The sequence below is a fragment of the Staurois parvus genome, unplaced genomic scaffold (genome assembly GCF_062004578.1).
Source record: "Staurois parvus isolate SC_StPar_1 unplaced genomic scaffold, SC_StPar_1.0 ptg000842l, whole genome shotgun sequence".
NCBI classification, from domain to species: Eukaryota; Metazoa; Chordata; class Amphibia; order Anura; family Ranidae; genus Staurois; species Staurois parvus.
The window spans coordinates 1,009,659-1,023,424 of NW_028318638.1; the positions used below are offsets into that span (position 1 = coordinate 1,009,659).

Sequence of the window (13,766 nt, forward strand, 5' to 3'; positions counted from 1 at the left end):
TGGGGGGGGGCAGTGTCAGGGATCACGGCGCCGGAATCCTGCATCACGGCGCCGTCCCCCCGCGCATGCGCACTGGCGGCGAGCCGCGGCTGACAGGACGCCGCGCATGCGCAGTAGAGAGTCGAGGGCGCGCCTCAGGCGTCCAATGACAGCCGGGGGCGCGTCCCAGCCAGCCAATGACAGTGCAGGGCGCACTATTTAAAGATGCCCTGCACTGCACACCCATTGCCGCAAGGTCTTATGTGATCCTGGATACCTGCTCCTGTTCTGTGACCCTGTTTTCGACCCTGACTACGCTGCCTGCCCCTGTGTTTGACCCGGCTTGTCCTGACTACTCTGCCTGCTCCTGCGTTTTGACTCGGATATCCTGACTATTCTACGGACTGATTTACCTGGCTGACCCTGCATGTGACCTGACTACTCCTTGCCCGCTGATTTGGTACCCCGCTTACCCCCCACGGAAACCACTATCCGTGCCACCCTGCTGGGGCCGTCATCCGCCTCATATCTGGCTCTCCCGGTACCTACACGCATCCCCGGAGGCCTTCCCAGCCGCTGGTGGGCCCGCCCAGAGGTCGTGACCTGGCCCGGGACTGTTTCAAGTCCATCCCCACCATCAGGGGCCCTGGTGAAGGCACAGCCCGGGCTTAGACCCCACGCTCTGGGTTGGTCTATCAGTTGGCAGCCGGAAGGCTCCGCCTGGCGGATCATAACACTTGCGTTCTTCCCATTGACCACCAGTGTAGGGGGACATTCTTCCCACTTACCACCAATTTAAGAAGCATTCTTCCCACTGACCACCAATTTAAGAAGCATTCCTCCCACTGATCAATGTAAGGGGCATTCTTCCCACTGACTACCAATGTAAAGAGCACTCTTCCCACTGAACACCAATGTAAGGGGCATTCTTCCCAATGACCACCAATGTAAGGAGCATTCTTACCACTGACCACTAATGTAAGGAGCATTCTTCTCTAACCACCATTGTAAGGAGGAGATGTTCTTCCCACCAGTGTAAGGGGCATTCTTCTAATTGGCTACCAATGTAGGGAGCATTCTTCCCACTGATTACCAATGTAAAGAGCATGCTTCCCACTGATCACCAATGTAAGGTGCATTCTTACCACTGACCGCCAATGTAAGGGGCATTCTTCCCATTGAGCACCATTGTAAGGAGGTTTTCTTCCCACTGGCCACAAATGTAAAGGTCTTTTTTCCCTATTGACCCATGATAAATTAGTTTTAAAAATCTGTTTATTTTAGGTGTTCTGTGTTCCCCTGGGGTCAAAAGGCTGAAAATGACAGCTACAGAGTGTCACTGGAGAGAGAGCTCTCAATCTGCTTACATCACATGCAAGATGGAGGAGCGCAGTGGCAGTCTCGGGGATTTTGGTTTGGATGTCTACACAAAGAAGGCTTTTACAGGTAAATAACATGAATAAAATGTTAAATACACATACTGTATAATCTGATGTGAAGATTTTTAATATAAAGAATGGTCTGATGACAGGGTCTCATTAACCAAATTAGAAAGAATTAATGCAGATGACTCAAGTAAACCAATAAAACAACCACCAGACATCTGCTATTATAAGTTCTCTCCAGTCTAAATCTGACCAGCTGCTGATCATGGTAAACGATAGGTTTATATTGTAATAAATGCAACATCTTCAGAATGTCCACCTTCCAGGTCTGCCATACTTACCACAGCCATGAGGTGACCTCTTGTCGGTGGGCGCCTTGAGTGTTGGATTTTTGCTCTATCCCTGGTTGGATGGGCCAGAAAACTTTCCTCCTCCACCGTTACCTAGAAGATGACACAGAGACTTGTGTTTCAAGCTGTGGCAGCCATTGAGAAAAAGAGCATCTGAGGTCAAGTTAGAGATCTCTAACAACTTGTCAAACTTTCAACAGATTTTAGGTTCCCGATTTGACCAGCCAGTTCCTAAGGTTCCCACAGAATTTGTGTTCACACATGTGGCCAAGAGTCTTTAAAAACAAGAGATTGATCCACAATTTTACCACCCCTTGACCACGAGGCTGCAAGATAAATAGGTTCAGTAGCAGTAGCAGTTTTGTCTACCAAACCTGGGCCATTCAAGTGAATTGGACCACGAAGCAGCCACATGCAATGCACACTGTTGAGGTGGGCATTCAGTTGTTATGCAGGTGTTAAAAGAGGTGACATATCTCATCTTTTATATTTTACCAAAAATTGGGTTAAAAAAAAAAGGAGGCGCAATATCACCTCTGACGCACCTGTCAACTGCCTCTGAATCATTTTTCAGAGTGGCAGGAAACGCTACTGCACATGTAAAGTGTAAGGGCCCATTCAGACGTTGGTGTCTTGGTGCGTTGTATTAGGGCTTGTTCACAACAGGTGTGGTAGGACTGCGTTGGGCAGCTATTCCTGCACATTTCTGCCGCAAGACAAGGCAAAATGCCTGATCTCCTATGAGAGTTCACACCTCTCGTTGCGGTAGTGTGAGCTGAAAAATATAGGTGGCATATGGGACTTGTAGTTCATTCATTCACAGATTCCTGTGAATGGATGCCGTGGCTGTGTGGGTGCAGCCCCGCACAGCTGTGCTGTTTTTTAATTGTGACAGTGGGTGCAGGGCGAAAACCCCCTGCCTACTCTCACAGTAGGGGGATCCAGGGTGTGTGGAGGAGAACCCCCTGCCTGCTGTCAGAGTGGGGGGATTGGGGGTGTGTGGAGGAGAATCCCCACCCATTTTCACAGTGGGAGATTAAGGGGTTGGGGATAAGAACTCCTGCCCGCTGTCACAGTGAGGGATTGGGGTGTGAGTAGAAGAACCCCTGTTATAGTGGGGGTCAGGGGTACGAGGAGAAGAACCCCCACCCGCTGTCACAATGGAGGATAGGTCGGGGGCAGGGAGAACATCCGCCTGTTGTCACAGTGGGGGATCTGGGGCGCGGTGAGAACTCCAGCCTGCTGTCACAATGTGAATCGGGTGCAGAGAGCAGAACCCCCACCTGCTGTCACAGAGGGGGATCAAGGGTGCAGGGAGAAGAAGCCCTGCCTGCTGTCACAGTGGGGGATTGGAGGTGTGGGGAGAAGAACCCCTGCCCAATGTCACAGTGGGGGATTATGGAGGGTGCTGCCTAGTCACATGTTACACCCTAAATATGGGTGTAACATGTTAATAAAAGTGAACTTATCCTTTAACAGAACAGAACTGGGAAAGCCGATACCATTGCTTGAGATTTAGGCTCAGCGCACAGGAAGCTACAAGGAGTCTTGATTTATAGCAGGATCATTAGGTATTTCTCAGTACCTGAAAAAATCTACCTAGTCTAAAAATAATGAAAACAAAGAAACTACTACCTCTAGGTTAATGATTCATACTCTGAATTGTCTGGGGTCATCAGTGGTGTACCCTAAGGTTCATTGTTGGGACCCTTACTTTTTAATATATATATAATAAACGATATCGGGTCTGAGATTATAAATCCCATTTCAGTCTTTGCAGATGACACCAAGTTGTGCCGTGGAATAACGTCCGTACAGGGGGACTTCAACTTCCAAGTCGACCTCAATGCACTGTTTAATTGGGCAACTATGTGGCAAATGAGGTGTAATGTTGATAAATGTAAGGTTATGCACTTGGGGGTTAAGAATATGCATTCATCATACATACTAGGGGGGGTACAACTGGGGGAATCAATAGTGGAGAAGGATCTGGGGGTTCTGGTAGATCACAGTCTTAATAATGGCATGCAATGCCAAGCTGCGGCTTCTAAAGCGAGCAAAATCCTCTCTTATATTAAAAGAGGTATAGACTCCAGAGAGAGATATCATATTACCCCGGTACAAATCATTAGTAAGACCTCATCTGGAATATGAAGTTCAGTTTTGGGCACCAATTCACAAAAAGAACATTGGGGAACTGGAGAAAGTGCAGAGAAGGGCAACCAAACTGATAAGAGGCATGGAGGAGATCAGCTATGAGGAAAGATTAGAGGAACTGAATTTATTCTCTCTTGAGAAGAGGAGATTAAGGGGGATATGATCACCATGTATAATACATAAGGGGGGATATGATCACCATGTATAATACATAAGGGGGATATGATCTCCATGTATAATACATAAGGGGGGATATGATCTCCATGTATAATACATAAGGGGGGATATAATCTCCATGTATAATACATAAGGGGGGATATGATCTCCATGTATAATACATAAGGGGGGATATGATCTCCATGTATAATACATAAGGGGGGATATGATCTCCATGTATAATACATAAGGGGGATATGATCTCCATGTATAATACATAAGGGGGGATATGATCACCATGTATAATACATAAGGGGGGATATGATCTCCATGTATAATACATAAGGGGGGATATGATCTCCATGTATAATACATAAGGGGGGATATGATCTCCATGTATAATACATAAGGGGGGATATGATCTCTATGTATAATACATAAGGGGGGATATGATCTCCATGTATAATACATAAGGGGGATATGATCACCATGTATAATACATAAGGGGGATATGATCTCCATGTATAATACATAAGGGGGGATATGATCTCCATGTATAATACATAAGGGGGGATATGATCTCCATGTATAATACATAAGGGGGATATGATCTCCATGTATAATACATAAGGGGGGGATATGATCTCCATGTATAATACATAAGGGGGGGATATGATCTCCATGTATAATACATAAGGGGGGATATGATCACCATGTATAATACATAAGGGGGGATATGATCTCCATGTATAATACATAAGGGGGGATATGATCTTCATGTATAATACATAAGGGGGGGGATATGATCTCCATGTATAATACATAAGGGGGGGATATGATCTCCATGTATAATACATAAGGGGGGGATATGATCTCCATGTATAATACATAAGGGGGGATATGATCTCCATGTATAATACATAAGGGGGGATATGATCTCCATGTATAATACATAAGGGGGGATATGATCTCCATGTATAATACATAAGGGGAGATATGATCTCCATGTATAATACATAAGGGGGGATATGATCTCCATGTATAATACATAAGGGGGGGGATATGATCTCCATGTATAATACATAAGGGGGGATATGATCTCCATGTATAAATACATCAGTGGTTCATATAGTGAACTCGGTGTAGAACTATTCACCCTGAGGTCATCACAGAGGACAAGGGGGCACTCTTTACATCTGGAGGAAAAGAAATGTACTCTCCAAATACGGAAAGGGTTCTTCACAGTAATAGCTGTGAAAATGTAGAATAGACTCTCTCAAGAGTTGGTTCTGGCCAGCTCAGTGGATTGCTTCAAAAAAGTCCTGGATTCTTTCTTGGATACACAGAATATAACTGGATACTAACATTTATAGGTAAAGTTGATCCAGGGATTATCCGATTGCCTCTCAGGGGATCAGGAAGGAATTTTTTTCCCAGCGGGGGCAAATTGGAACGTGCTTTGCTGGGGTGTTTTTTCTTTTGCCTTCCTCTGGATCAACTGTGGGTATTATTATTATTATACAGTATTTATAAAGCGCCAATAGTTCGCTCAGCGCTGTACATTACAAAGGGGGACAGGACATGTGACAGAACAATAACAATACAATGCAAAACATGAGGGGATCGAGGGCCCTGCTCTTTTGAGCTTACAAGTGGGTATAGGATTATAACTTTTTTTTTTTTTCTATGGTTGAACTGGATGGACTTTTGTCTTTTTTCAGCCAGACTAACTATGTAACTCTAAGGACTGGTAAGCTGCAGTATAGTGTTCTGGTACCCATGGCTTTAATGCCAGCTTGGGGATCAGCTGTTATGTACTGAGAGCAGGCACCCAGCACACTGACCAAGCTGTCACCAACACTGATCAGGAGCCAGCAGGATGGGCTTCTGATCATGTGACCACTCTGACAGCCAATCACAGTGGTCACAAGAATCCGGAATGACATCTCTGCCTGCTGGTGTAAAGATGGTGCCAGAAGGCAACAGCAAGGGGTTAAATATTCATTCTCGGGTTTGGAAATGCTTTAACTTGTAAAGTAAGAGAAATACAATAAAAAGTTTGGGGCTTCTTTATTTTGACTTGGGGTGAGGGTCTCAAGATAAGACAACAGTTTGTTAACATAGGAAACTTTAACCTGAGTGGGTACAGCTTACCTCATCCAAGATGCGGTTCTTGGCTCGTGTGATTGCAGAGTTCAAGGCGTTGATCCAAGATTCCTTCTCTTCGGGGCTCACGGCAAGGAAGATCAGGTTCGGAGCCTGAGGAGAATAATGGCTCCATCATACTCTATATCTGAGCTCTAGTAATATGGATGAAATCTCTACATTAAAAAACATTTAATGCAGAACTACCGGGTATTGAGGGGCATATTGAGAACCCTAAGTGTAACTTACTGTATTTCCCGGCTGCTTTGACCGCACAAGTGAGAAGCGGCTGTGGTTCTTCTTGGACCGGCTCCTAGATTTCCGGAGCTCTTCACACTTCTCGTAGTCACTGAGGTCAAAAATCTCTTGTCCGTTCTTTTCGTCTTTCACCTAGAAGACATTGTGACCCAAATTATAGAAAGTATCATAAAAAAAAGACACATAGAGAACATGTTCTGCTCATTTCAACAACAATCTTCCCATAAGAGTATTGGTACAATTAATGTACACCATATTTCCAAAAGTATTGGGACGCCTGCCTTTACACGTACATTAACTTCAATGGCATCCCAGTCTTAGTCCGTAGAGTTCAGTATTAAGTTGGCCCTGCCCTTTGCAGCTATAACAGTTTCAACTATGTGCAGGCCAGTCAAGTTCCTCCCCCCAAACCCACTCAACCATGTCTTTATGGACCTTGCTTTGTGCACTGGTGCGCAGTCATGTTGGAACAGGAAGGGGCCATCCCCAAACTATTCCTACAAAGTTGGCAGCATGAAATTGTCCAAAATGTCTTGGTATGCTGACGCCTTAAGAGTTCCCTCCACTGGAACTAGGGGGCCAAGCCCAACCCCTGAAAAACAACCCCACACCATAATCCCCCCTCCACCAAACTTTACACTTGGCACAATCAAGTACTGTTTTCCTGGCAACCGCCAAACCCAGACACATCCATCGGATCGCTAGACAGAGAAGAGTGATTCATCATTCCAGAGAACACATCTCCACTGCTCTAGAGTCCAGTGGCGGCGTGCTTTACACCACAGAATCCAACGCTTTGCATTACACTTGGTGATGCAAGGCTTGGATGCAGCTGCTCGACCATGGAAACCCATTCCATGAAGCTCTCTACATACTGTTGTGCTAATCTGAAGACCACATGAAATTTGGAGGTCTTTAGAAACTCTGCAGACAGTTGGCCACTTCTGCGCACTGTGCGCTTCAGCATGCACTAACCCCTGTGATTTTACGTGGTCTACCACTTGGTGGCTGAGTTGCTGTTGTTCGCAGTTGCTTTCACTTTGTTATAATCACACTAACAGCTGACCGTGGAATATTTAGTAGCCAGGAAATGTCACGGATGGACTTATTGCACAGGTGGCCACCTATCACGGGACCACGCTTGGAGTCACTGATCTCCTGAGAGCGACCCATTCTTTCACAAATGTTTGTAGAAGCCGTCTGCATGCCTAGGGGCTTGATTTTATACTCTTGTGGCAATGAAGGTGATTGGAAAACCTGAATTCAATGATTTCGAGGGCGGGCCCAATACTTTTGGCAATATAGTGTATTTTAGGCATGTTATTTATCATTAAAAGCCTCCTTTGTATACCAGCTTCGGTGTGGGGTCAGCGGCCCCAGCAGACTCAGAGCTGTCACTTAGGGAGCCCCACTATAATATTCCATTTTTGTTCCAACCCTCAAAGCCACATAAAAGGTTGTGTAGGGAGATGAGAGGAGGGGTGGAAGAGTTGGGCCAGCACAGACTGTAATTAAACATCCCCATAAGAGGAGAGGGCTATGATGTGCAAACAGGGAAGTGGCAGGGGCCATCTGTGCTCTAGCAAACAATGACGTTATGGGGCCCAGCTACCGACATCCAAGCAACCAATGATGCTGTGTGGCCCCAAGAGCACATCATCTTTTACAGCTAGGATGCAGATGGCCCATGTGGCAATCTGCCAGCATGGATTGTAAATTCACATCCCCAGAAGAGGAGATGGTTATGATTTGCAAGCAGGGAAGGGGCAGGGGCTGGCCGCCAGCATCCTAGCAACCGATGATATGATGTTCCACCAGTAGCGATTTGTCCTTTTTTGCTAGGATGCAGATGGCCCATATGGCAAAAATGGCTGTTTCAGGCGGCACCAGCCCCCCGATATGGAGCTGAACAGGGGGAGCAACATGGAAGTGGAGTGGGCAAATAATGAGCCCGTGGCTGTCTTTTGCATAGGAAATGCATATATTCACATGCAGACATATGTATGTAGAAGTTCCCATATACAGTACACCATACACAAATATTTAGATGTATCTAGAGGCATTTTTTCTTTTTAGGCTCCAATACCTCTTAGATTGTAAGCTCTTATGATCACCCTCTTGTATTTTATTGTATTGTAACTGTACTGTCTCCCTTTAGATTGTAAAGTGCTGTACAAGCTGTTGGAGCGATATAAATCCTGTATTATAAAAATAATAATACATTAGGGAAGCGTAGGAACATCTGTCAGATTTTATTTGCCATATATGTCCAACTGGGAAGATTTTCCCTCAGTCCCAAAGACACAACAATAACTCAACAGGAAGTGAGTGGACATCTCTCCTAAGTGAGGCGAAATCCTCTCCTAGATTGTTGTCACCAGAGCAGGTGTCCCAATAGGATGAGTTATCTTCTACACCTGATCCCATACTAACTGTAATTTGGAATTCCCTTTACTGGTCACCAAGACAAAACAAAAAGGGTGAAAATATGTTGTCTTTACATATACTTTTAGCATATCTTTATATCTATGATTAATATAATACTAAGTGCAGTGTTCACATCTTCATGGGCTGAGGCTCCTCAGAGGAGAACCACAGCTTCCTCTAATGGGACTTCTAACAGGAAGTCATCTGCTTGCAGAAAAAAAATACTTATCACCAGATCAAAAACTTTGGGGGGTTTTTTCATATGGTGTCCGAAATTATTATTATTATTATACAGTATTTATAAAGCGCCAATAGTTCGCTCAGCGCTGTACATTACAAAGGGGGACAGAACATGTGACAGAACAATACCAATACAATGCAAAACATGAGGGGATCAAGGCCCTGCTCTTTCGAGCTTACAATCTAGGAGGGAGGGGATGGTGGCACAGGAGGAGATAGCTGTGGGGGATGGAGTGGTAGGAAGAGTGGAGGAGGTCGGCAGGTTAGCAGGGGGTGGGGTAGGCTTCCCTGAAGAGATGGGTTTTCAGGGTGCGCCTAAAGGAGAGGGGAGTAGGTGATAATCTGATGGGTTGGGGCAGGGAGTTCCAGAGGATGGGTGACACCCTGGAGAAGTCCTGGAGGCGGGCATGGGAGGAGGAGACCAGGGAACTAGAGAGAAGGAGGTCTTGTGAGGAGCGGAGTGTGCGTGTTGGGTGGTACTTGGATATTAGGTCAGTGATGTAGTTCGGGGCAGTATGGTGGACAGCTTTGTACGTCAGTGTTAGGATTTTGAATTTGATCCGTTGCGCAATCGGAAGCCAGTGGAGGGATTGGCAGAGGGGGGTGGCGGAGATGGAGCGGTTGGAAAGGTGAATGAGTCTGGCAGACGTATTCAGGATCGACTGAAGCGGGGATAGCCAGTGGCGAGGCAGGCCAGTGAGGAGGGAGTTGCAGTAGTCCAGTCGTGATATGATGAGGGAGTGGATGAGCTGTTTAGTGGTTTCAGGGGTTAGGAACGTGCGTATTTTGGCGATGCGTTATTCATTTTGTCTCAACTGCTTAAGATGGCCTCTCTCAACATTTTCAAGGTGGAGAAATGCTCCTGGTCTCAAGGAAACCCTGCTAATAATTACTTTATCTACAGATCACGGTACATTAGTGTGATGTTCATTGGGGAGAATGATTCCTACATTTGTGGTCATTCGGAACATTCCCTCCCTTACTGATGGCTAAAAAGATCCATGGTTAATTATCTGAGAGAACGAAGTTGCTCAGTGCTCATGGAACCCCTAGCAATCTCTGGAGGAACACCGGTTGAGAAAGGCTGGCTTAAGATGTCTAATTTCACATGACTGAATGCTGCCATATTCTTTTCCTTTTTTTTCCTTTTCTTTATATATACAGTTGCAAGAAAAAGTATATGAACCCCTTGGGATTACGTGGAGTTTTGCATGAATTGGGCATAAAATGTGCTCTGAACGTCATCTAAGTCACAACAATAGAAGAACACAGTCTGCTGAACATAATACTACACAAACATTAGATGTTGCCATGGTTTAATTGCACATAACATGTAAACATTCATAGTGCAGGGAGGACAAATCTACTGTGGACAGATGAAACCAAGATTGAGTTGTTTAGGAAGAACACACAACACTATGTGTGGAGAAAAAAAGGCACAGCACACCAACATCAAAACCTCACCCCCACTGTAAAATATGGCGGAGGGAGCATCATAGTTTGGGGCTGCTTTGCCGCCTCAGGGCCTGGACAGATTGTTCTCATTGATGGGAAAATGAATTCCAGAGTTTATTAAGACATTTTGCAGGAAAACGTACAACCATCTGTCCGCCAACTGAAGCTCCGCAGAGGATGGGTGATGCAACAGGACAATGACCCAAAGCATACAAGTAATTCAACAAAACAATGGCTGGAACAGCATAGAATACGCCTTCTGGAGTGGCCCAGTCAGAGTCCTGACCTCAACCCGATTGAAATGCTGTGGCATGACCTTAAGAGAGCGATTCACACCAGACATCCCAAGAATATTGCTACACTGAAACAGTTTTGTGAAGAGGAGTGGTCCAAAATGACTCCAGATTGTTGTGCAGGTCTGATCTGCAACTACAGGAAACGTTTGGTTGAGGTTATTGCTGCCAAAGGAGGGTCAACCAGTTATTAAGTCCAAAGGTTCACATACTTTTTCCTCCCTGCACTGTGAATGTTTACATATTATGTGCAATTAAACCATGGCAACATCTAATGTTTGTGTAGTATTATGTTCAGCAGACTGTGTTCTTCGATTGTTGTGACTTAGATGAGGTTCAGAGCACATTTTATGCCCAATTCATGCAAAACTCCACGTAATCTCAAGGGGTTCACATACTTTTTCTTGCAACTGTACCTTTTCCAAATGTCTTCAAGATTCTTCTTCTCTGGCAGTGGACTGATAGACGCAGAGTACAGTGCTAAGGGGATGAAGCATCACCATTCCTTGCATCACTGTGGTGACACCCCCTCAGGGGGCAGGTCCATGACGCCCAGCACTCACTGGATGTCCTCAGTCATCCAGGTTAATTGACAGTTAGCATTACTCAATCCAGAAGACTGAGGACATCCAGTGGTTGAAAAGAATTACTACTGTGGAAATCCAATATTTTAGGCTTCTATCCGTTCCAAGGACAACTGCCTGACGGGATTTTTCTTGTTCCTTTTGATTCCCTGTCGTCTTTGGGATAGGAAGTAAAGAGAAACCTACCCAACAGGAAACACACAAAAAAAACACTTTTTGTTTTGCCTACACTTTAATTGCAGCAATAGTCTGTACTGGAGGTCCAGGACTGTGCTGGCCAGATGACAAGACCAGTGGAAGAGAACTGCTTTGCAGCTAAAATAAGTTCCTATGTATGTGTTCCACATGTGTATTTAGCCATTTCCTGGCATTCTGCTGTAACTATTCCTGGGTTACTATATACCATAGCTCTCTGAAAACACCTGCCAAACCTCTGAATGCTTCTGCAAATTAAATTTAAATGCACAATTATTGTAAACTCGACTCTACCTCTCCAAGGATCTCGGCTGTATGCAAACCACAGGAATTCCCATTACAGGGCTGTGTGTGGCCGAGCTGTGTGACGCCCATACTACCCTGCTTTTGTGTGGCCTGGCAAAGATGACATCTCCGAAAATTCCCTGCAAACACATTACAGTCCTTTCACAGTACATCAAATGGGCTGTACTTTTCATTTGAGCAATGCAGGATATGTTCATTGACAACAAATGCTGCAAATATTGTACATGTAAATGTACGGTATATACATGGGAAAGGGCAAGTTTAAAGTAGACCTAAGCCCAGTCATTTCATCTCATATAATCTTCAACTTGTTAATGTCATTTCAGAAGTTGTTTTCAATCATTTTCCTTCTTCTGCCATGAAGGTCCTTGCTCAGTCACTTCCTGTTATAGGTTGACAATGCTCTGTCCCCTGCTCCAATTTTTCTCCAGCAGAAAAAATTAAAGAATATTGGAAAGATGAGAGCACAAAAACAATTGGACAACAATAAGGGTTCCTTATTGTAGCACAGACCCCAAAATGCTCCCACTGTTTGTCCCAGGGTCTCTTTCCTATTGGATACATGACAGCCAGGCACATAGCAGTTTCTCAGTCCCTCCACTCAATATCGAGGCAAAAGTTTATTTTTTGGGTTTATTGGTTGAAGAACTGGGATGGGGAATAGGGTTAGCCTTTGGGATACTCCAGAACTAGCGCAACTTGAACTGAGGACATTCTCTAATAGAACCAATTTCTCAAAAATAGGCCTCTAATATAAGAGGATGTGGACATAGAGCTTCAGGGGGATCCCACACTGGAAACAGCCCCGAATCAGCAAACTCTGGAACAGTCCCTTGAAAAAAGGGGTCAATACAGCAACAGTCTCTTCAGGATCTCTCTCAGACCTTTACGCCTTGTGTCCTTGTATACATGGATGCCTCCTTCCAGTATCAGCCAGGCCTTGTACCGTGAGCCTCCCAGCCAGATCCTCTGCAGTCTTTACTCCAGACTGTTCTTTTAGATTTAGGAATCGGCTTCCAGCTCTCTGTTAGCTGGGGTCGCATTGAACCACTTGTAGCTCCACTGGATGGTCCAGGAGGACCGGCAGCCCCTTCCAAGCAGGGTCTCTAAACTAGGCAAAGGACCCTGCCATTCTAGGCCCCATATTTAAGCACATCTTACCCCCCTGCTGGTCACCCTCCTGACAGGGATTGGCTGAGGCTGCATAAATATTCAGGCTGCCCAGGAAGCTACTCCACGCCTATGTTCCAGAACCACCCAGAGATTTCTGGAATGCGGGAACGAGTATTCAAACCTGCAACCAATGAAACCTAGGACAGCCAAAAGCAATCAACTTTCTCCCCTGGCTACCTTAACCTACTAGCACCTAACTAGGAGGGTGCTACATTATTATACATGAAGTAAAAGGTAGAAGGTCATTACAGGGCTGTGTAATGAATTAGGTCAACTAATTTTGGGAGCTAACAACTCTCCCTTAACTAGGGCTTGTATGTTGACAATTAATTCAAAGTCTTGGAGTACGAATATGGTAGCAGTCAAATGCCTATGTGATTGCACCTGACACTACTATATCCATTCTCTCTACATTTATTTATTTCAGGTACTTATATAGCGCTGTCAATTTACACAGCACTTTACATATATATTGTACATTCACATCAGTCCCCGACCCTCAAGGAGCGTACAATCTAAGGTCCCTAACTCACAGTCATACATACACATACTAGGGCCAATGTAGACAGGAGCCAATTCACCTACCAACATGTTTTTAGAGTGTGGGAGGAAACCCATGCAGACACAGGGAGAACATGTAAACTCCAGGCAGGTGGTGCCATG

General features: G+C 45.1%; 1 protein-coding gene across 1 annotated transcript in view; it reads right to left on the reverse strand.

Annotated features, from left to right (window-relative positions):
• Positions 1-13,766, reverse strand: part of PLEKHO1 (pleckstrin homology domain containing O1) — a 79,735-nt gene that overhangs the window by 8,571 nt on the left and 57,398 nt on the right. The window contains 3 exon segments of the mRNA XM_089655497.1: positions 1,706-1,807; positions 6,182-6,286; positions 6,422-6,562. Of these exon segments, the coding sequence (XP_089511623.1) occupies positions 1,706-1,807; positions 6,182-6,286; positions 6,422-6,562 (348 nt within the window).